Source organism: Clinocottus analis, unplaced genomic scaffold, assembly GCF_023055335.1.
Source record: "Clinocottus analis isolate CAN_PGR_092001 unplaced genomic scaffold, fCliAna1.0.p SCAF_65, whole genome shotgun sequence".
NCBI classification, from domain to species: Eukaryota; Metazoa; Chordata; class Actinopteri; order Perciformes; family Cottidae; genus Clinocottus; species Clinocottus analis.
Genome location: NW_027176224.1, coordinates 261,422 through 283,254, shown reverse-complemented (window position 1 = coordinate 283,254; position 21,833 = coordinate 261,422). Strand labels below are relative to the sequence as shown.

General features: G+C 47.2%; 4 protein-coding genes across 6 annotated transcripts; 2 read left to right on the top strand and 2 right to left on the bottom strand.

Moving 5' to 3' along the window:
- The first annotated feature begins 538 nt into the window (after positions 1-538).
- Positions 539-3,996, top strand: igfbp7 (insulin-like growth factor binding protein 7). The gene is made up of 5 exons (XM_068604222.1): positions 539-1,244; positions 2,059-2,168; positions 2,643-2,750; positions 2,858-2,981; positions 3,587-3,996. The coding sequence occupies exons 1-5, from the start codon at positions 830-832 to the stop codon at positions 3,607-3,609; spliced, it is 780 nt and encodes a 259-aa protein (XP_068460323.1). The 5' UTR covers positions 539-829; the 3' UTR covers positions 3,610-3,996.
- Positions 3,997-4,109: 113 nt separating this feature from the next.
- Positions 4,110-15,916, bottom strand: polr2b (RNA polymerase II subunit B). Its single transcript, XM_068604221.1, has 25 exons — positions 15,825-15,916; positions 15,590-15,662; positions 14,713-14,863; positions 14,496-14,608; positions 13,870-14,089; positions 12,405-12,563; positions 12,149-12,313; positions 11,647-11,843; positions 11,397-11,516; positions 11,124-11,310; positions 10,212-10,355; positions 9,991-10,130; positions 9,783-9,894; positions 9,517-9,671; positions 8,782-8,980; positions 8,533-8,701; positions 7,923-8,019; positions 7,545-7,639; positions 7,209-7,459; positions 7,007-7,096; positions 6,596-6,703; positions 6,277-6,390; positions 5,681-5,841; positions 5,394-5,589; positions 4,110-4,305 (listed from the first exon to the last, which is right to left on the bottom strand). The coding sequence occupies exons 1-25, from the start codon at positions 15,841-15,843 to the stop codon at positions 4,216-4,218; spliced, it is 3,525 nt and encodes a 1,174-aa protein (XP_068460322.1). The 5' UTR covers positions 15,844-15,916; the 3' UTR covers positions 4,110-4,215.
- A 1,060-nt stretch (positions 15,917-16,976) lies between these two features.
- On the top strand, positions 16,977-19,316 carry LOC137804825 (probable pancreatic secretory proteinase inhibitor). The gene is made up of 4 exons (XM_068604228.1): positions 16,977-17,139; positions 18,403-18,431; positions 18,679-18,791; positions 19,194-19,316. Exons 1-4 carry the CDS (start codon positions 17,088-17,090, stop codon positions 19,237-19,239), a joined length of 240 nt encoding a protein of 79 aa, XP_068460329.1. The 5' UTR covers positions 16,977-17,087; the 3' UTR covers positions 19,240-19,316.
- A 401-nt stretch (positions 19,317-19,717) lies between these two features.
- On the bottom strand, positions 19,718-21,776 carry mrnip (MRN complex interacting protein). 3 transcript variants are annotated; one of them, XM_068604225.1, is made up of 7 exons: positions 21,626-21,776; positions 21,313-21,372; positions 21,071-21,177; positions 20,934-20,982; positions 20,684-20,817; positions 20,492-20,582; positions 19,718-20,349 (listed from the first exon to the last, which is right to left on the bottom strand). In XM_068604225.1, the coding sequence occupies exons 1-7, from the start codon at positions 21,683-21,685 to the stop codon at positions 19,933-19,935; spliced, it is 918 nt and encodes a 305-aa protein (XP_068460326.1). In that variant the 5' UTR covers positions 21,686-21,776; the 3' UTR covers positions 19,718-19,932. The 3 variants fall into 3 exon arrangements, with proteins under 3 accessions (XP_068460326.1, XP_068460327.1, XP_068460328.1); XM_068604226.1 differs by having other exon boundaries at positions 20,492-20,579; XM_068604227.1 differs by lacking the exon at positions 21,313-21,372.
- Between the last annotated feature and the right edge of the window lie 57 nt (positions 21,777-21,833).

Here is a 21,833-nt window from a genome sequence, read left to right as displayed (position 1 = left end):
TGTGTGTGTGTGTGTGTGTGTGTGTGTGTGTGTGTGTGTGTGTGTGTCATCTCTGGTTATTATTTTCCAGCTGACTTTATTTGAAGTTGATTTTAGAGTTTTTCAACAGTCATAATAACTTTACAGCAGTTGGTTCTCAACATGTGGGTCAAGGACCCGTTTTAATGGGTCGTGTATGGAAGCCCATTTCCGCCACACACACATAAAAAAATGAGTACCCCAAAAAAAAATTAGGACCAAAAAAAAAAAAAAGATTAGGACAAAAAAAAAAGAATCTTTTTTTTGGACGAAACAAACCAAACATCTGTCTATATCATAAGGTATTTCATCACTTTTTGTTGTTTTTTTAAACAGAGGGGCAGAAATATTTGTTTCTGTAAACACCCGGCTGTGTAAATGTGACCTTACAGCATCCTGATGATGAGGAGGATCAACTACAGCTCATCTTCCTCAGTGATGAAGCAGCTCAACATGTTGCAGAGTGAAGCTTTGCTGTCTCTTTACCACAAACTGAGATGAATTGTATTATTGTTGATATTCGTCACCATGTTATGAGCATTTCTCAGGTTCTATAAATGAAGTTGTCACAGAAGTCAAACTGAAGCTCCAACAGGAAACTGATCAACTTGCTTATTGTGATGAAATACTTGTACTTATATTGTTCTTATTCCTCTGGTTATGAATATTGTTGTGTGCTTTTAAGTCCTCCCCCTGGTCCGTGGCTAAGGGGAGGTCTGGGATCAGGTCTGGCGTGAGGCGGAGTCTGCAGATCTGATCCCGGAGCTTTCATCCCGTTCAGACCCGCACAGCAGCGTCTCGTCAGAGCACCATGACGTCCTTCTTCCTCTTCCTCGCGCTCCTTTCCGCGGTCCCGGTGCTCTCGGCCCAGGTCTCGGCAGGTCCGGGCTGCGGGCCGTGTGACCCGGCTCAGTGCGCGTCCTGCCCCGCCGGCTCCCTGCTGGACTCCTGCGGCTGCTGCGCGCTGTGCGCCGCCGCGGAGGGGCAGCAGTGCGGCGGCCGCCGCGCGGCAGCGCGCCGCTGCGGCGCCGGGCTGGAGTGCGTGCGGAGCGGCCAGGACAAGAAGAGCAAGCCGGGGGTCTGCGTCTGCAAGAGCGCCTACGAGGTCTGCGGCACCGACGGGGTCACCTACCGGAGCGCATGCGCGCTAAAGAGCGCCAGCCTGACAGCCGAGAAGGAGGGCCAAGCGGCGGTCAGCGTGCAGAACAAGGGCCGCTGTTCCACAGGTGAGACACACACACACACACACACATTACAGGTGCGACACACACACGTGTCTTCATGTCACCTGACCCTGCGGTGTCTCCGTGTTTAGAGCAAACATCTCTTTGGAGAAAAGCTTCAGCTAAATGAAATGTAAGTGAAGCCACGAGAGAGAGTTCATGGTTTGAAGGTTGAAGTGAACGCGCCAGCAGACAGGCAGTGATGATGATGATAATCCACCTTCATCCCTCTGAAAACACTGAATTCCTTTCTACATGAAAACCCACATTGAGCTCGGAGCAAACTGAATTCCTCCGAGGTCACAGAGGATTACGTCTGGATTCCTGCAACCAGTTTCATCCTGTTTTCATCCTGTTTTGTCTGTTTTCATCCAGTTTTATCTGGTTTCATCCTGTTTTGTCTGGTTTCATCCGATTTTATCTGGTTTCATCCGATTTTATCCTGTTTCAATCCTGTTTTATCGACTTTCATCTCATTTCATCCTGTTTCAACCAGATAAAACCGGATCTGATGAGTGAAGAACAAGTTCCAGCAAGTTTTGAGTCAGAAGAAAATGTTCCTGACGAGTTTCATCTGGTTTTATCGTGTTTCTGCAAACATGCTGAAGGTCTTTAGTTTCCCTCGCAGCTCCGCTCATCCTCATTGTTCCATCTGGTTTCAATCAGTTTCATCCTGTTTTAATCTGGTTTGAACCAGTTTCAACCAGTTTTATCCTGTTATGATCTGGTTTCATCCTATTTTATCTGGTTTCAACCGGTTTCATCCTGTTTAATCTGGTTTAATCTGGTTTAATCCCACCTCACTGTCTGTCTGCAGCTCCGGTCATCGTCACCGCTCCAGGTGAGGTCTACAACGTGAGCGGCTCTCAGGTGTACCTGAGCTGTGAAGCAGTGGGCGTGCCGACACCCGTCCTCACCTGGAAGAAGGTGAGTTCATGACAAACACACGCTCCATGTTCGCCAGGTTCACCTGGCATGTTGTCAAACTAATCAGTATTTTCATAACTGACATTCTGGCACGAGGAAACCATAAAACATGAATATCACTTTTTACTGTACAAAATGGCGTCTTAAAGGGACGACGGATGCATTTCTGAATGTTGATGAGGGCGTCAGAGGGAGAGAGAGAGTGAGCTCACCTGCAGCCTCCGGTGTTCAGGTGTTCTCTGCAGGTTCAGACTCCGTCTGCTGACGTTTGTGGACTTTAGATCTGATGAGTGAAGAACAAGTTCCAGCAAGTTTTGAATCAGAAGAAAATGTTCCTCCAGTTTCTAAAGATCCATCGACTCAGACGGCACGAAACCGACCGACCGGACAACATGGACGACGTGTAAACAGACTAGGATTGCCGAGTGATGTTGTCGGTGATGAAGATGATGATGTCGGGCTGTCTTCCTTCAGGTCCTCAGTGGGAAGAAGAGGATGGAGCTTCTTCCTGGAGACAGAGACAACCTGGCAATCCAAACCAGAGGAGGACCAGAGAAGCATGAAGTGACCGGCTGGGTGCTGGTCAGTCACACACACACACACACACACACACACACACACACTGTGATGTCATGCTCCTCTCTGTGGGAGGCCCCGTCATGAACATCAGGAGGTTTTGTTCTTCACAGATCTCTCCTCTGACCAAAGAAGAAGAAGGCTCGTACGAGTGTCACGCCAGCAACTCCAGAGGAGAAGCCTCGGCCGTGGGAGCCATTTACCTGGTGGAGTCCAGCGACGACATCGTCAAGAAAGGCAACGACGACACAAACAAACCACTGAGGAAGCGTGCAACAGCAACAAACACACACTGGAGGAAGGAGTTTGTGACGCTCACATTGAATAACTAGAAAATTCATTTCCTGCTTGAAATGAGTTGGAAAGATAAAGAATTGATGAAAATATAAAAAAGGAAACTTCCTTCTAAAAACATCAAAGTGAAGTGATGAACATCTTTGAACTGGAAAAGATGGAAAAATCTAAATAATCCCAGAGATTAATCACAATCCAGGAAACCCTGGAAGCCATTTTACTGTCTGAGAAGCAGCAGAAGTAGAAGTATCAGTAGAAGTATCAGCAGCAGAAGTAGTAGTAGTAGCAGGAGCAGTAGAAGTAGAAGTAACAGTAGTAGTAGTATCAGCAGTAGTAGTAGTATCAGCAGTAGTATCATCATCATCATCATCATCATCAGTTACAACTAAACACAATTTTTAACATTTAGGTTTGAAACCAGCTGAGTTTGGAGGCTGAATTCCATTCAGCTGAAATGTTTCCACAATAATTAAAGAAACCTTCATTTATATTAAAATAAAATAACTGCAGTATTTATTTATTAATCTGATGATGTCGTTTCCTTACAGTGACGAAGGAAGACGAGCTGTGAGCAGCTGATCACGGATCAGTGAAGACGACACAGGAAACTGATCCATAACGTTTTATTATTATTATTCCTCTTCATGTATTTCTAAAGAAAACATCTTCAATCTGAAGTTTAAACTTTGCTCAGATTAAAGCTTTAGCGTCAGTATTTTATGTCTGCATTCATAGTTTGACTTTAACTTTTCGTATTTCAGCATTTATTCTAAGTTAAAGTGAAATCGTGTGTTTATTATGATGTAATCTGATCACAGATCATAACCGGAGGGACCAGAGAACATTGATGTATTAAATAACATCTGTACTTGTTCTCAGATCAGTTTATAAAACAGTTTCAATGTTCTTTATGTTTGTTTTCCTCTGAATAAAATAAACGTCTTCAACTTTATTACCATTTTGAGTTATTATTTGTTATCGCGTGAAAAGGATCAATAATCAATATTTCTGCTGACGACTGATCATTCGTCACATGCTGTTTGTAAACCAATGAGCACTCAGGAACCAGAGTCATAAGAAACTCAGATTTATTCTACTTTTACAAAAACAAAACATGAAACGGTAAAAACATGATACTTCAACGTCCTGCAGCTCACGGAGGCGTCTCATTGGCCGTCTATGACGTCATCATACGAGGAGCGATGCTCATGGACATCAGCTCCTGGAAGAGGAGCTTACAGGCGTACGGCATCCGGACCAGAGAGATCTGATGAGACAACGTTCACAATATGAACTCTTTAAAAACACATTACTGACTTAGAGGTTTTGATTTTTTATTACATGGAAAATAAAAACATATAAAAGCCCACAAGAGAGCTCATAGTACCGCTATGCTGGTTCAGGTCTATAGTTAGAGCTGGTTCAGGTCTATAGTTAGAGCTGGTTCAGGTCCAGTTAGAGCTGGTTCAGGTCTATAGTTAGAGCTGGTTCAGGTCTATAGTTAGAGCTGGTTCAGGTCTATAGTTAGAGCTGGTTCAGGTCTATAGTTAGAGCTGGTTCAGGTCTATAGTTAGAGCTGGTTCAGGTCCAGTTAGAGCTGGTTCAGGTCTATAGTTAGAGCTGGTTCAGGTCCAGTTAGAGCTGGTTCAGGTCTATAGTTAGAGCTGGTTCAGGTCTATAGTTAGAGGTGGTTCAGGTCTATAGTTAGAACTGGTTCAGGTCTATAGTTAGAGCTGGTTCAGGTCTATAGTTAGAGCTGGTTCAGGTCTATAGTTAGAGCTGGTTCAGGTCTATAGTTAGAGCTGGTTCAGGTCTATAGTTAGAGCTGGTTCAGGTCCAGTTAGAGCTGGTTCAGGTCTATAGTTAGAGCTGGTTCAGGTCTATAGTTAGAGCTGGTTCAGGTCTATAGTGAGAGCTGGTTCAGGTCTATAGTTAGAGCTGGTTCAGGTCTATAGTTAGAGCTGGTTCAGGTCTATAGTTAGAGCTGGTTCAGGTCTATAGTGAGAGCTGGTTCAGGTCTATAGTTAGAGCTGGTTCAGGTCTATAGTTAGAGCTGGTTCAGGTCTATAGTTAGAGCTGGTTCAGGTCCAGTTAGAGCTGGTTCAGGTCTATAGTTAGAGCTGGTTCAGGTCTATAGTTAGAGCTGGTTCAGGTCTATAGTTAGAGCTGGTTCAGGTCTATAGTTAGAGCTGGTTCAGGTCTATAGTTAGAGCTGGTTCAGGTCTATAGTGAGAGCTGGTTCAGGTCTATAGTTAGAGCTGGTTCAGGTCTATAGTTAGAGCTGGTTCAGGTCTATAGTTAGAGCTGGTTCAGGTCTATAGTTAGAGCTGGTTCAGGTCCAGTTAGAGCTGGTACCTGGGTCTTGTTGCGGCAGCCTCGGCACTCATACGTGTGCGTCCGCGTGTTGGCGATGGCCATCAGTCCACACAGGTTACAGACGTGAACCTGATACGGGTCAGAAGCCTCGAACAGTCGCTCCTTGAGGAACTGAGCGGCTCCGTGAGCGATCTGACAGTCTCGCTCCATCTCCCCGAACCGCAGACCGCCGTCCCTGAAACGAAGACAGGCGAGACCGCCGGACGGGTGAGTGACCCACGGTCTCGCTTCACCTGTCCGAGACCGTGCAGGTGAGTCAGACTCACCGGGACCGGCCCTCCATCGGCTGCCTGTTGAGGATCTGCACGGGGCCCCGGGCCCTCGAGTGGATCTTATCGTCCACCATGTGTTTCAGACGCTGGTAGTAAGTTGGACCGATGAAGATCTGAGACGTCAGCTTCCTCCCCGTGAAGCCGTTATACAGCACCTGGTCAGAGGTTGATGGTCAGTAGCGTCCGTGTGTTTGAGGTAAACAGGAAGTAGAGTTCATGTATTTGAGGTAAACAGGAAGTAGAGTTCATGTATTTGAGGTAAACAGGAAGTAGAGTTCATGTATTTGAGGTAAACAGGAAGAAGAGTTTGTTTATTTGAGGTAAACAGGAAGTGGTGTTCATGTATTTGAAGTAAACAGGAAGAAGAGTTCATGTATTTGAGGTAAACAGGAAGAAGAGTTCATGTATTTGAGGTAAACAGGAAGTAGAGTTAATGTATTTGAGGTAAACAGGAAGTAGTGTTCATGTATTTGAGGTAAACAGGAAGTAGTGTTCATGTATTTGAGGTAAACAGGAAGTAGAGTTCATGTATGTGAGGTAAACAGGAAGTAGTGTTCATGTATGTGAGGTAAACAGGAAGTAGAACTCACCTCATTTCCTCTCAGGTGGTATCCATATTCAGACAGCAGGTTCGACACTTTCTGCACGTTGACGGCGTCGTTAAACGGCGTCGCGTCGCCGATCTCACCTTTGTTAGCAGACACCTGAAACACAAAAGACAAGGCAACACACACACACACACACACACACACACACACACACACACACACACACACACACACACACGTAAGTCATTTAGACATCATTTCCTGTTGGCAGGACGTTGGTCCACTCAGAGTCGCTCGTTGGCTCGTCATGGTGGCTCTAAGTTATTAAATATTACCGCTACACATCACTGACTCCGCCCACCTTGCCCTGCAGACACTCGATCAGATGGCCGACCGTCATCCTGGACGGGATGGCGTGAGGGTTGATGATGATGTCGGGTGTGATTCCCTCGCAGGTGAACGGCATGTCCTTCAACACAAGAAGCGCCAGAGCGTCAATGTCACACGTCTTGGAAAGAAGGCGGAGAATCAGGCGGCTTCCTTTCATCCTCTCCAACCAGCATTCACTGTATTATTATTATTATTATTATTATTATAATATATACAGGAATCAGTTAGCTTCCTGTGTGTTTACTTCCTGTTAACCTCCTCCAGTCAGCTTCCTGTGTGTTTACTTCCTGTTGACAGCTTCCTGTGTGTTTACTTCCTGTTGACAGCTTCCTGTGTGTTTACTTCCTGTTGACAGCTTCCTGTGTGTTTACTTCCTGTTCACCTCTTGTCTGTACTGGATTCCACAGGTTCCTTTTTGTCCGTGGCGGCTGGCGAACTTGTCTCCAATCTGAGGAATCCTCACTGAGCGAACCTGAAACATCAAGATATGTTTCTCCTCAGAAAGCTTGAAGCTGTAAGAGGAGAGCCAGGTGTTTCACTAACAGGCGCTGCCTCAGGTGTTCCATCAGGTGTGTCGTACTCACCCTGATCTTGCAGAACTTGTAGCCCTCCTGGTTCAGCGTCACCATCACCTGGTCCACGATGCCGGTCTCGCTGGTCCTCAGGAAGGTGCTGCAGTCCCTCTTGGTGTAGCGGCGGTTGGTGCTGTCCAGCTCGTCGTCGTTCTCCGGCAGCGTCACCGTCTTCCCGATGATCACGTCCTCGCCGGAGACACGGACGCCGGGGGCGATGAGCCCGTCATCGTCCAGCTTGTCGTAGATGGCGTGTCGCATACCTGAGGGTGTTTGTTCTCAGTTTGTGACTCAAGGACTAGCCCCGCCCACCACGGAAATCCTGTGGTTGAAGACAGAAGTTCTCACCTTGACATGTTTCACGCGTCGGCTTCTCAAAGATCTCCTCCTGGTCGAAACCTTTTTTAGACTCCTGCTCTTTGTAGGATCGATAGAACACAGACCTGCAGGAGGAAGACCAGCTTAAAGACTGTTGGTTCTAGTGGGGCTAGAACACAGAGCTGCTGGGTGAAGACCAGCTTAAAGACTGTTGGTTCTAGTGGGGCTAGAACACAGAGCTGCTGGGTGAAGACCAGCTTAAAGACTGTTGGTTCTAGTGGGGCTAGAACACAGAGCTGCAGGGTGAAGACCAGCTTAAAGACTGTTGGTTCTAGTGGGGCTAGAACACAGAGCTGCTGGAGGAAGACCAGCTTAAAGACTGTTGGTTACTGGGAGTGGGGAACTGACCTGAAGAAGCCTCGGTCCACGGCCGAGCGGTTCATGATCACAGAGTCCTCCTGGTTGTACCCGGTGTAGGAGGCGATCGCCACGATGGAGTTGATACCTGCAGGAAGGAAGGAGGCTTCAGTCAGAACACGACTCACCTGTTCAAGAAGACAACGCCTTAAACGTTCTTCTGTTCATTACGCTTAAAGTTCATTCATTTGGGATTGCAGACCAGTGAGTTAGTCATCAGCCTGACCGCACAGGTGCGTTACCGGCGCAGGTGCGTTACCTGCGCAGGTGCGTTACCTGCGCAGGTGCGTTACCTGCGCAGGTGCGTTACCTGCGCAGGTGCGTTACCTGCGCAGGTGCGTTACCTGCGCAGGTGCGTTACCTGCGCAGGTGCGTTACCTGCACAGGTGCGTTACCTGCACAGGTGCGTTACCTGCAGGCAGCTCTTTGTTAGTCATCAGTGTGTACAGGTGCGTTACCTGCACAGATGTGTTACCTGTGCAGGTGTGTTACCTGCAGGTAGCTCATTGTTAGTCATCAGTGTGTTCAGGTGTGTTAACTGTACAGGTGTATTACCAAGTGTCTTACCTGTACAGGTGTGTTACCTGTACAGGTGCGTTACCTGCGGGCAGCTCCCTAAAGCGCAGGTACTCCATGGACCGGGTGGTGACCAGCGGTTTCTGCGGGTAGTACAACACGTGAGCCAGGGTGTCCATCCGCACATGGAAGTTGGTGATGTAGACGCCCATGGCCTGTTTCCCCATCGCAGACTGGTACGTGTTCCTGGGAGACTGAACCAACCACAACCAGCGCGTCAGAAACGGCGTTCCCATTAGAAACGCATCCCGGTCCCCCGGTCGGTGGTTCCTACCTGGTTGTGATCGGGGAAGGGGATGATGGACGCGCAGACGCCGAGTATCATGGACGGGTGGATCTCACAGTGCGTGTAGGTGGAGCAGTAGGCCACGCCCTTCTCCTGGAGGTCATCGGGGGTCATGGCGAGCATCACCGTCTCCTCCTCCAGAGTGTCGATGTACTCCACCACGCCGCTCGCCACCAAATCCTGCCAGCTGACCGACAAACAACCACACTTATGAATGTCTACGGAGAGTCCACGGAAACTCCATTCAGGAAGAACTGAACTCTGCAGGTTCCATGGAGGAACTCCAACACAAGCATCTGCACGCTAATGTTCAACCAGGTGGAGGAACGTTCCTCCTCAAAAGGTCCAGAACCTCACAGGAACGTCTCACTTGAGCTACGACTTAGTCCCATAAGCATTGAAGTAGCTGCAGTTCCTTCAACGTCTGCATGAAGTCAATTAAATAAAAGAAATAATATCCAAACAAAATTTATTATCAGTTTTCAAATTTAACTGGATGAATTATAAATACTCTAATAAATACACATTTTTCTCTCATTTAAATGACAAAGTACTCGTTAGAGACTCCGGCTAAAAGGACTCCGGCTAAAAAGGACTCCGGCTAAAAGGACTCCGGCTAAAAGGACTCCGGCTAAAAAGGACTCCGGCTAAAAAGGACTCCGGCTAAAAAGGACTCCGGCTAAAAAGGACTCCGGCTAAAAAGGACTCCGGCTCCAGACTCACCTGTAGTTGTTGTACTCTCTTTCCTTCAGCTGGTCGATGTGCCGTCTCTTCAGCAGCAGTTTCTGCTTCTCCACGATCAGCAGCGGTCGGCAGATCCGCCCGGCGTCCGTGTAGATTCTGATCTCTCGTTCTCTGATGTCTCTGATCATCGACACCTGAAAGGTTCACAAGCAGCCGAGACGTCGTTTTACAAAGGACACGACCGGGGACGTTGTGTAGTTGTTAATCGTCATTAAACCCTGTGTGTTGTGTTGGTGTCTCGTTACCTCGGACACGATGATGTCCATCTGCCTGCGGAGTTTCCTCAAGGTGTTCATCAGCTGTTCGGGGTCTTTGTGGATCCCGACCCAGCAGCCGTTCACAAAGATCTTCGTGGCGCTGGAACAGAAGATAAAAGTAAGAGAGGTCATGATGCAACCTCGTTACCTCTGTATTCATGACGTCACATCTCATGAGAGGGTGAGTGTGACTGACTCTGCGATGGCGGCAGGTGAGATCTCCTCCAGGTTCTCCATGCTCCACTCCTCCAGGAACTCCAGGATGGGCGAGGGCTGCGAGCCCACCGAGATGTAGGCCATGAGGGCCAGGTTCTTCACCAGCCCCACCGCGTGGCCCTGGACAGAGGGGAACAACACACCCGTCAGAGCCGGAGCCAAACCGGTCCGTCGGGTCGGTCGGTCGGGTCGGGTCGGTACCTCGGGCGTCTCGGCCGGACACACCATCCCCCACAGCGTGTTGTGAAGCTGCCGGGGTTTCGCCAGTTTCCCGTCTCGGCCGATCGGAGAGTTGAGTCGACGGAGGTGAGAGAGCGTGGACGCGAAGGTCAGCCGGTTCAACACCTGCAGGCAGAGGAGAGGGTTCACACTCTGACCACTGGACTCCCTTCAACCGGGTCCTTGAGCTCAAACCAAAGGTCCTTGAGCTCAAACCAAAGGTCCTTGAGCTCAAACCAAAGGTCCTTGAGCTCAAACCAAAGGTCCTTGAGCTCAAACCAAAGGTCCTTGAGCTCAAATAAAATTTCAAGGACTTCAAACCTAATTTCAAGGACTTCAAACCTAATTTCCAGGACTTCAAACCTAATTTCCAGGACTTCAAACCTAATTTCCAGGACTTCAAACCTAATTTCCAGGACTTCAAACCTAATTTCCAGGACTTCAAACCTAATTTCAGGACTTCCAAACAGAATTCCAGGACTTCCAAACAGAATTCCAGGACTTCAAAACAACTTTCCAGGACTTCAAAACAAATTTCCAGGACTTCAAAACAAATTTCCAGGACTTCAAAACAAATTTCCAGGACTTCAAAACAAATTTCCAGGACTTGAAACCATATTATCAGGTCTTTAAACCACATTTCCAGGACTTTAAACCAAATGTTCATGAGCAAACATTGTGTGAAATGTGTGTGTAAACAGTAAAAGTGATAAAATGTAGTATTTAAACTAACAATGAGGATTCAAAGCATACAGTAAACCTTAAATGACTCAAATGAATGAGAGACAATAGTTTATTAAAAGAATAAACATTTATATAGATGCCTGTATGGATGCTGCTGATATGTTGAGACCTTGTAGAAACCACACCTGCGTGCTGACTGGAGGTTCTCACCTGTGAGACCCCGGCTCGGGCCTGGTGGGCCTTCTTCACGTCGCCCCAGTTCCCGGTGGCCAGCGAGTACTTCAGGCCGTCGGAGATGATCCGGGTCTTGATGGCCAGCTCCAGGTTGAAGTCTTTCCCTCGGTCGATGAACTTCTGAGCGTAGATCCTGATCTCCTTCAGCAGGTTCTTAAACATCCTGAAGACGGAGAGGCGTTCATTAAGGACATTTTGCATCACACGGTCTTCATGTGGAGGTACAGGTACGCGGTCGCTAAGCCCCACCCTCTGAACAGGAAGGCCAGCAGCGGCCCGGCCAGGTCCAGCCTCTTGTTGCCGTAGTGATCTCTGTCGTCCAGCTCTCTTCGGCCGAGAGCGGCCAGCAGCAACCTGTGGACCATGTACCTGCAGAGGAGCACACCTGTGTGAGTACACACACTACACGCAGCGATACACATCTCAAGCCGTATGGACACAGGCAGGGCAGAACCTGAGCTGGTCTCAGGTGACACCTGGTCCCTCAGGTGGGACTCACCCTAGGAAGTAGGCCTTCTTGGTCTCACAGAAGTCGCTGACTCCGACGTGCGGCAGCATTTCTTTCTGCAGAACTTCTTTGGCGTATTTTATTCTCCGTTCTTTCGTCACTCCGGGTTTCGCTCCTCTGGAGCCGATGAAGTTCAGCGCCACGTTCTGCTCCTGGATCACGAACGCCTCGTCCAGAGAGGGCTTCACCTGGAGCACGGTGACATCACAACGACATCACGGTGACATCACGATGACGCCACGGTGACATCACGATGACGCCACGGTGACATCAGACACAGTTGCAATGACGAGGTACCGGTTAACTAGTTAGAATAATCTATAAACTAGTCAGAGTGAACTCCTGACCTGCTCACTAGTTAGAATGACCTGGTAACTAGTTAGAATGACCCGTTAACCTGGTAACTAGTCATGCCCGGCATAATCAGACCCTCGACCGCCCCCTTAATGCTGAACTGATCTGGACCTGATCAATAACCGATCATCAGACTGACCATCTCCATCATCTCGGGGTCGTCGAAGTCGTAGATGATGTGCTCCAGGATGTCTCTGTCCGACACGAAGCCCAGCGCCCGGAACACGATGATGATGGGCACTTCCTGCCGGATGTACGGCAGCGTGGACACGATCCTCTGGCCGATGGCGCTCTTCTTCACTCCCTGAGGGCGAGGAGCAGAGAGGACTCACTTCCTGCTTCCTGCCGACCCGTCAAACAGGTGACGCGGCGCACGCCGTGTGTCCGGGACTCACCTGTCCTCCTCGGGCCATCATGCTGACCCAGATGGTGCTGGTGGGCCGGGACGAGTTCTCCAAGCAGGACCGACACTCGCCGGTGTAGGCGTACTTTGAGTCCTTCTTGGCAAACACGTACACGGTGTTGGTGGCCATCTTTTCCTGAGCAATCAGCACCTGAACACCAGCAGGGGAGAAACCAGTTCACAGAGCAGACAAACCATCAAGACACCAGTTTTACTACCCCACTAGAGAGATCATAGTACCATATTACCCCACTAGAGAGATTATAGTACCATATTACCCCACTAGAGAGATTATAGTACCATATTACCCCACTAGAGAGATTATAGTACCATATTACCCCACTAGAGAGATTATAGTACCATATTACCCCACTAGAGAACTCATAGTACCATATTACCCCACTAGAGAGATTATAGTACCATATTACCCCACTAGAGAGATCATAGTACCATATTACCCCACTAGAGAGATCATAGTACCATATTACCCCACTAGAGAGATCATAGTACCATATTACCCCACTAGAGAACTCATAGTACCATATTACCCCACTAGAGAGATCATAGTACCATATTACCCCACTAGAGAGATTATAGTACCATATTACCCCACTAGAGAGATCATAGTACCATATTACCCCACTAGAGAACTCATAGTACCATATTACCCCACTAGAGAACTCATAGTACCATATTACCCCACTAGAGAGATCATAGTACCATATTACCCCACTAGAGAGATCATAGTACCATATTACCCCACTAGAGAGATCATAGTACCATATTACCCCACTAGAGAACTCATAGTACCATATTACCCCACTAGAGAGATCATAGTACCATATTACCCCACTAGAGAGATCATAGTACCATATTACCCCACTAGAGAGATCATAGTACCATATTACCCCACTAGAGAGATCATAGTACCATATTACCCCACTAGAGAACTCATAGTACCATATTACCCCACTAGAGAGATCATAGTACCATATTACCCCACTAGAGAGATCATAGTACCATATTACCCCACTAGAGAGATCATAGTACCATATTACCCCACTAGAGAGATCATAGTACCATATTACCCCACTAGAGAGATCATAGTACCATATTACCCCACTAGAGAGATCATAGTACCATATTACCCCACTAGAGAACTCATAGTACCATATTACCCCACTAGAGAACTCATAGTACCATATTACCCCACTAGAGAACTCATAGTACTAGCTACAGCCATCTGCTGGTTAGCTTTGCATAAAGACTGGAGACAGCTAGCTTAGTGTATAGACACTCCGTGACGTCACAGCGTGCTCTGTGACGTCACAGCGTGCTCTGTGACGTCACAGCGTGCTCTGTGATGTCACAGCGTGCTCTGTGATGTCACAGCGTGCTCTGTGATGTCACAGCGTGCTCCGTGATGTCACACCGTGCACCGTGATGTCACAGCCTACCTTCTCAGAGCCGTTGATGATGAAATAGCCTCCGGGGTCGAGAGGACACTCGTTGAGCTCACACAGGTCTCGGTCCGTCAGGCCGCTCAGCAGACAGTAGGTGGAGCGAAGCATGATGGGAATTTTACCGATGAAGGTCTTCTGGTGCTGAGTCTGCAGGTGGTCCTCGCCCTCCTTTATGATGGTCTTCGTGATGTCGACGTAAAGGGGGGCCGAGTATCTGAGGGGTGAGACCATTGAGACAGGGTGAGACCATGTGAGACAGGGTGAGACCATTGAGACAGGGTGAGACAGGGTGAGACTATGTGAGACCATGTGAGACCATGTGAGACCATGTGAGACCATGTGAGACAGGGTGAGACCATGTGAGACAGGGTGAGACCATGTGAGACAGGGTGAGACCATGTGAGACAGGGTGAGACTATGTGAGACCATGTGAGACAGGGTGAGACCATGTGAGACAGGGTGAGACCGGGTGAGACCGGGTGAGACCATGTGAGACCACGTGAGACAGGGTGAAAGCGGGTGAGACAGGGTGAGACCGGGTGAGACCATGTGAGACCACGTGAGACAGGGTGAAAGCGGGTGAGACAGGGTGAGACCGGGTGAGACCATGTGAGACTTACGTGAGGTTCCTGAGCCGGGCTTCGTTGGGCATCATGGGAGACGGCGCCCCGTCTCTCTCCCAGTGGGTGGGCTTGGACAGGTAGATCTGCTCAAACTTCAGCTGGTACCGAGGCTGGAAGAGAAGAGCGAGGTCACAGGGACGTGAGACACAGAGGCTGAAACACCTCTACACCTCCAGAACCAGGTCCTGATCCAGAACCGGCCCGTGTTCCTCACCGGCTCCTCCACCTCTCCTGAGGTGTGCTGGGCCTCGGCCTGCAGGTCGATGGGGGGCGCGTCCTCCACGATCCTCTGAACCGACATCTGGATGAACTCATCAAAGGAGTCCAGCTGCTGCCGCACCAGACCCTTCTCGTCAAAATAAGAGCTGGAAGAGGACACACAGTCTCGTCAAAATAAGAGCTGGAAGAGGACACACAGTCTCGTCAAAATAAGAGCTGGAAGAGGACACACAGTCTCATCAAAATAAGAGCTGGAAGAGGACACACAGTCTCATCAAAATAAGAGCTGGAAGAGGACACACAGTCACGTCAAAATAAGAGCTGGAAGAGGACACACAGTCTCATCAAAATAAGAGCTGGAAGAGGACACACAGTCTCATCAAAATAAGAGCTGGAAGAGGACACACAGTCACGTCAAAATAAGAGCTGGAAGAGGACACACAGTCTCGTCAAAATAAGAGCTGGAAGAGGACACACAGTCTCATCAAAATAAGAGCTGGAAGAGGACACACAGTCACGTCAAAATAAGAGCTGGAAGAGGACACACAGTCTCATCAAAATAAGAGCTGGAAGAGGACACACAGTCTCATCAAAATAAGAGCTGGAAGAGGACACACAGTCTCGTCAAAATAAGAGCTGGAAGAGGACGCACAGTATTGTCAAAATAAGAGCTGGAAGGAACCTGAACCTGTTTATTTGACCAAAATAAGAGCTGATCATAAATAAAATGATATAAATCAAACTGCAGGTGTTTCACACCTCTGCTTTGTTTATAAATGGGTCTGATGCATATTAAAAACGGTCTGATTGACTAGCTGTGTGAGGTTTCTGGTGCTCTGCGGCGCAGGTGAAGGAGGTTCAGCTGAGTTTACCTGATGACGATCCAGCAGGCTTCCTGCCACAGGTCCGGGGTGATCTCATCGTCGTCCTCCTCGTACGGGTTCTCTGTCAAACGCACAACATATCATCAACACAACATATCATCAACAAGCCCGTTAGCCTGCTAGCTGTTAGCCGAAACAAAAGGGTCACGTTGTCAGCTGCTCGGTGACGCGGTGAGAACATGAATGACGTCATAGTGCGCGTCAGCGCGCGGCAGAAACTCACCTTCCTCCTGGTCGTACATGTTGTATCTCCAGAAAGAGAATTATGAAACAAAACTAACTCAGAACTCCGACACGACGACGCACCGAACAGCGCGCTCCGGAAACGAAATATCACTTCCGGTACTCTTCTTCTTCTTCGATTAGGCTGCAGGCGGAGATTACTCACTGTTGCCCCATCAGTCTGAACTGCGACACTGCACATGGCAATACTATATATATATATATATATATATATATATATATATATATATATATATATATATATATATATATATATATATATATATATATATATGAATGAAATTAAATGAATGAAAGTATATATATATATATATAATATATATATATATATATATATATATATATATATTATATATATATATTTACATTTATATATATGTAAATAAAAATAAATATATATATATATAGAAAAAAATATAGATATTATTTATAAACAACACGTTGATATAAACGCAACAACACGTTTGTTTACATTTATATATATGTATATATATATATATATATATATATATATATATATATATATATATATATATATATATATATATAGATATATATATATAGATATACACACACATATATATATATATATAGATGTCATGTGACCAGAATGAGCAACTTAACAGAATTACAGCACATTACACGAATATGACAGAAGCGGTTCATATAATGAGTAGTATACACGTGTACATATAATGAGTAGTATACAAATGGTACACAACCAAATAACCACAGTCCATGCCAGCAGAAGAGGCAGGGCCAGTCTACCTAGAATAATGCTCTTCTTCAGAGGCAGAAGTTTCCATCAGAGCAGATTGTGTTTTTAATCCATTTGTGTGATTAGTTTCAACATCTTGAGCACGTGCGACGTTCCCCTGCTCTGCTTTTTGTGTTTTATACAGCGACGCGTGTCAATACGTTGCAGACCAGCGTCACTCTTGTTTTCCTGCTCGTGTGTTTGTCTTCCTTTAATAGTTTTCGCTTTGTCAGCGATATTTCGGAGCAGACGGAATGTTGATCCCCAGATTAAAGTCTGAACAAAGGACCGCGGCAGCCGTCACAACCACAGGAGTTCACATTGTGTCAGCCGCGTCCTCCAGAGTCTATATGACAACAACGCGCCGACGCCAAACATCACAACCGCAGAGCGGCCGCACGGAGACACATCGACAGCCAATCAGACGCCAGAAAAACAAGAGATTCAACCTTTGGTTTCATTTGACTTTCTGAGTTCTCCTCCAGCATGTTTGTGGGAACTCTTCTGCTCCTCTGTGCTGCTTCCTTCTTCTGTGCAGGTGAGCCTGAAGCGGACCAGCTGCTGGTGAAACCTTCTGGCAGCCTGATTTTCAAAGTCTCTTTTTTTAAAAACGACAAAAATCCAACAATGTTTTCTTACAGAACAAAATATTAGTAATAATATGTCAAAGCTTTGTTTTGAAGTGATTTCTGTTGCTGTGTTTTGATTCCTGAGGTCCTAACCTTCCCATAAGGTGTGTTATTAGGATGTGGGATGTTGTTAAGAGCTGGAACAACTCAGGGACCGCTGGAGGACGAAGGTTTAGCAAATCTTGCTCAGAGTCATGCTGGATGTTAGAAAATATGTCATAAAAGTTGTGAACCATTAAGACATGGTCACTTTTTACTGATGAGTTAAGTTGATATTTAACCGTAAGCCTCAATTAGTCACATGATCCCGTTCTCCTTGTAGTTAACTGCATAATTCCTACTGACAGTCAGACCTGTTGTGCAGCTTGATGCTCGAGTCACTTCCTGTTTACTTCCCTCTGTGTCGCTTCGCCTCCACGTGTTCAGTCCTGGTACGATGGACAGGATTGATCCTCCCAAGTGTCCTTGGCTTTGCCCAGAAGACCCGTGAGTTTGTGGGAATGCAACAAGGTCAAAGGGACAAACAGTGTCCGCCTGAGGAGGAGCTGGTCCCAGCTTCTTCCGTCTTTGTCGACGGCCACTCGTCCATCCGTCTGGGTTCTCGCCTGCTTTCACTTGCAACAGCGCACACAACTCCTTTGTGTCTCTGGACATGAAGGGCCTTCATGGTTCAAGAGTTCTTTGGCTGTTTGTTCAGCATTGGTCTTTGCTAAGGGGGCGGCCTTTTCAAAGGGGGTCTCTTAAAAATATCAGGCTGTTCAGCACTGTGGAGCGATGAGGAACAAGGAGTTGCTGGACGACTTCGTCCTCACTCCTCCTCGGTCTGTCTCCGGCCCAGGAGGCAGGAGGCAGACTCAGGTGTAAGGTCCAGGTAAGACTGGACAGACTCAGGTGTAAGGTCCAGGTAAGACTGGACAGACTCAGGTGTAAGGTCCAGGTAAGACTGGACAGACTCAGGTGTAAGGTCCAGGTAAGACTGGACAGACTCAGGTGTAAGGTCCAGGTAAGACTGGACAGACTCAGGTGTAAGGTCCAGGTAAGACTGGACAGACTCAGGTGTAAGGTCCAGGTAAGACTGGACAGACTCAGGTGTAAGGTCCAGGTAAGACTGGACAGACTCAGGTGTAAAACAGAAGAGACGCTCTAATGAACATGAAAACATCTCTTTTCAGATGCTGAGGAGTCCAGGCTCTACAGGAGGGTGAGAACCAAACACCCAACACACGAGCGTGTTTAGAAGTACAGGAACATGAAGAATCTCTTCTGATGTTGTCATGAAGTTATTGTGTTATCAAATCAACATCCTTCATTTCTGCAGTGTGTAGTTTATGAAGTTATCCAGACTGTTTCATGCAGGTGTCATGAGAGAAAAGACACACACGTGTCTCAGAGTCGCTGGGCGTGAACGCGCTCGTCGTGACGTCGGTTTCTCCGTCTCGTTGCTGCAGCCGTCCTGCAGGGGGACGAGCGTCTCTCAGGCGTGTCCCCTCAACTACGCGCCGGTGTGCGGCAGCGACGGCGTCACGTACCCCAACGAGTGCTCGCTGTGTGTCCACCGCCTGTGAGTCATCCATTCATCCTGCTGCCGTCTCCTGACATGCAGGAGCACATGAAGGAGGACATGAAGGAGGACATGAAGGAGGACATGGATGAAGACATGAATGAAGACATGAATGAAGACATGAATGAGGACATGAATGAAGACATGAATGAAGACATGAATGAGGACATGGATGAAGACATGCATGAAGGCATGAATGAAGACATGAATGATGACATGAATGAGGACATGCATGAGGACATGAATGAAGACATGAATGAGGACATGGATGAAGACATGCATGAAGGCATGAATGAGTACATGAATGATGACAGACAACAGTATCCGTTAGAGGAATTATTTACTTCCTGGTTGATATTATTTTAATAATTAATTAATTATTTCCTTATTTGTGTTCTTCAGGCAGAAGAAAGCTGACATTCTGATCGTCATGGAAACGCCCTGCTGAAGATGACATCACCCAACTCCTCAGTGATGTCATCACATCTCTATCAAACTAACATGTCATGTTTGAATGTAGAACACACACACACACACACACACACACACACACACACACACACTCTCTCTCTCTCTCAATATAATGCTGCTTTATATTTTAATTTCTGTGTAAAAAACATTTTTCATTGAAGTCTTTCACCAATAAAGATTTTACTTTTTTCTGAGTTTAACTTCGTCTCTTTTAACGCAAATCTTTCAGCGTCATCTATGTATGTCATATATTATGTATCCATCATATATTATGTATGTCATATATTATGTATGTCATATATTATGTATTCATGCATGTATTGTGTATAAGTATGCAGGGTTTATTAATAAATAATTCACTTTTGTGATTGTAAAAAAGAACATAGTACACAATATGTAATGACACACACACACACAGACACACACACACACACAGACACACACAGACACACACACAGTGTTTCCTGCTTCATCTTTATTGGTGGACATGTTGCTGGTTTAAATCATTCGGTAAACATAAACAAACATGTGTTCTGTGGTTGAATAAAGTGTTGAACTTTTGAAACACAGTTGATGGATCAATATGTTCCATCATATATAATAATAATAATAATAATAATAATATCTAAAGCTGAAACAACGATCAATGATCATAAACCCTTCAGAGAGTTCAGAAGTCGAGGCTGAAGTCCTCTCCGCTGTCGAACATGGAGGAAGCAGGAAGTGAGGAGGCCTGGCTGATGATGTCACTACAGGACAGAGACGCAGCGCCGCCCACTGGCTGACTCCTCCCACTGATGATGTCACTACAAGACAGTGATGCAGCTCCGCCCACTAGCTGACTTCTCCCACTGATGATGTCACAACAAGACAGAGACTCAGCTCCGCCCACTGGCTGACTCCTCCCACTGACAGAAGGCTCCTCCCCCTCCTCCTGACAGTCCGACCGGAGGAAACAAGCCCACCTGGAGACCGAACCAGAGCTCCCACTCTTCTTTCTGGGAGGACTGGTGTGGTTTTCACTGGGAGCACTGGTGTTCCTCATACTGGTCTGAACTGGTTTCATCTCCAGACTGGACCAGTTTGTCTGCAGAGAAAAAAAATCAGGCGTCATCAGTGATGTCATGTTACCTGTTCAGGTGTCATCAGTGATGTCATGTTACCTGTTCAGGTGTCATCAGTGATGTCATGTTACCTGTTCAGGTGTCTCATCAGTGATGTCATGTTACCTGTTCAGGTGTCTCATCAGTGATGTCGTGTTCAGGTCTCCAGCTCTCTGTCGTGTCCTTCATTCTCTTCCTCTTCAACTTCACAGACCTTCTAAAATCAGATTGTTTTTTATAATTAAACTTTTGAGATCTATTGGTTTCCAGGTGTGTGTTACAACACATTCAGCTGACGGACAGGTAGCTTTAACACACCTGTCAATCATCTTGTCTCTATGGAGCTGCTGCCTGTCCATCAACACGTTCTCCTCGACCTCGTCCTCCTCTGGCTCCGCCTCCTCAGGTGTGTCCAAGTATTTGCTCCAGCGGCTTGATCCAGTCGGCCTCACCTGGAGACCGTCAGAGTTTATGTGCTGTGAATATTACGTTTGGACCAGTTGATCCTACCAGTGGTGTGTGTGTGTGTGTGTGTGTGTGTGCGTTTGTGTGTGTGTGTGTGGCTCACCTGGTCATGTTGCTGAGGTACATCCTGTCTCTCTGCCTCCACCTGCTTCCTGTTAGCACCAGCTCATGTTAAAGCATGACCAGGTGGGCTCACCAGTGCAGCTCATGTCAGACAGGTGAACGTGACAGGTGTGTTACCATAGAGACCAGGTGTGCTGCTCCTGCTCCTCCATCGCAGCTCCTCTCATGGCGTTTAGTTTCTGGACGTGACGTCTGCAGTCGGATCCGGAGCCCCGCCCAAACTCCTGTCAACCAATCAGCACACAGACCGACAGGTGAGGTCAGGAAGCAGGTGTGTGTGTGTTTGTGTGTGAGAGGACACGAGGAGAGAGGACACGAGGAGTCACATAAGGAAGAAGCTTCACAGGTTTTGTTGTGACCTTCATCAGCGTCTGCTTCTGTCCACACAGTTTACAGCTCCACTTGTTTATCTTCTTCACCTGACAGACAAAGCACAGGGCACACGACCATGACTGTAGTGATGTCATGTACTATTATTACTGTAGTGACTGTAGTGATGTCATGTACTATTATTACTGTAGTGATGTCATGTACTATTATTACTGTAGTGATGTCATCTAATATTATTACTGTAGTGATCTCTCTCTCTCTCTCTCTCTCTCTCTCTCTCTCTCTCTCTCTCGCTCTCTCTCTCTCTCTCGCTCTCTCTCGCTCTCTCGCTCTCTCTCTCACCTGTTGCACCTGGAAGCTCTGACAGGTACAACACCTGATGACGTGGAACTCTTGACCCATTGCGGACCCTAAACGGTTCTGGTTCCGCGGCTTCGGGTTCCCGGTCTGTTTAAACCGCGAAGACAGCGAGAACACCGGAAGACTCACGTCACTACGGCGGGAACGGCAGCTGGCGGCCGGAGGACCACAGCGCCCCCCGGTGGCCGGA

Excerpts from the sequence above, each read along its gene's own strand:
- mrnip (XM_068604225.1), bottom strand. The coding sequence starts at position 21,685 with ATGGGTCAAGAGTTCCACGTCATCAGGTGTTGTACCTGTCAGAGCTTC. Across the intron at positions 20,818-20,933 it reads TACCTCAGCAACATGACCAG|GTGAGGCCGACTGGATCAAG; the intron begins GTGAGCCACACA and ends GACGGTCTCCAG. Across the intron at positions 20,350-20,491 it reads CTGATGAGACACCTGAACAG|ACAAACTGGTCCAGTCTGGA; the intron begins GTAACATGACAT and ends TTTTCTCTGCAG.
- LOC137804825 (XM_068604228.1), top strand. The coding sequence starts at position 17,088 with ATGTTTGTGGGAACTCTTCTGCTCCTCTGTGCTGCTTCCTTCTTCTGT. Across the intron at positions 17,140-18,402 it reads TGCTTCCTTCTTCTGTGCAG|ATGCTGAGGAGTCCAGGCTC; the intron begins GTGAGCCTGAAG and ends ATCTCTTTTCAG. Across the intron at positions 18,792-19,193 it reads TCGCTGTGTGTCCACCGCCT|GCAGAAGAAAGCTGACATTC; the intron begins GTGAGTCATCCA and ends TGTGTTCTTCAG.
- igfbp7 (XM_068604222.1), top strand. The coding sequence starts at position 830 with ATGACGTCCTTCTTCCTCTTCCTCGCGCTCCTTTCCGCGGTCCCGGTG. Across the intron at positions 1,245-2,058 it reads CAAGGGCCGCTGTTCCACAG|CTCCGGTCATCGTCACCGCT; the intron begins GTGAGACACACA and ends GTCTGTCTGCAG. Across the intron at positions 2,982-3,586 it reads CGACGACATCGTCAAGAAAG|TGACGAAGGAAGACGAGCTG; the intron begins GCAACGACGACA and ends GTTTCCTTACAG.
- polr2b (XM_068604221.1), bottom strand. Across the intron at positions 11,517-11,646 it reads AAGAAGGCCTACTTCCTAGG|GTACATGGTCCACAGGTTGC; the intron begins GTGAGTCCCACC and ends GCTCCTCTGCAG. Across the intron at positions 5,590-5,680 it reads CCGATGGAGGGCCGGTCCCG|GGACGGCGGTCTGCGGTTCG; the intron begins GTGAGTCTGACT and ends TCTTCGTTTCAG.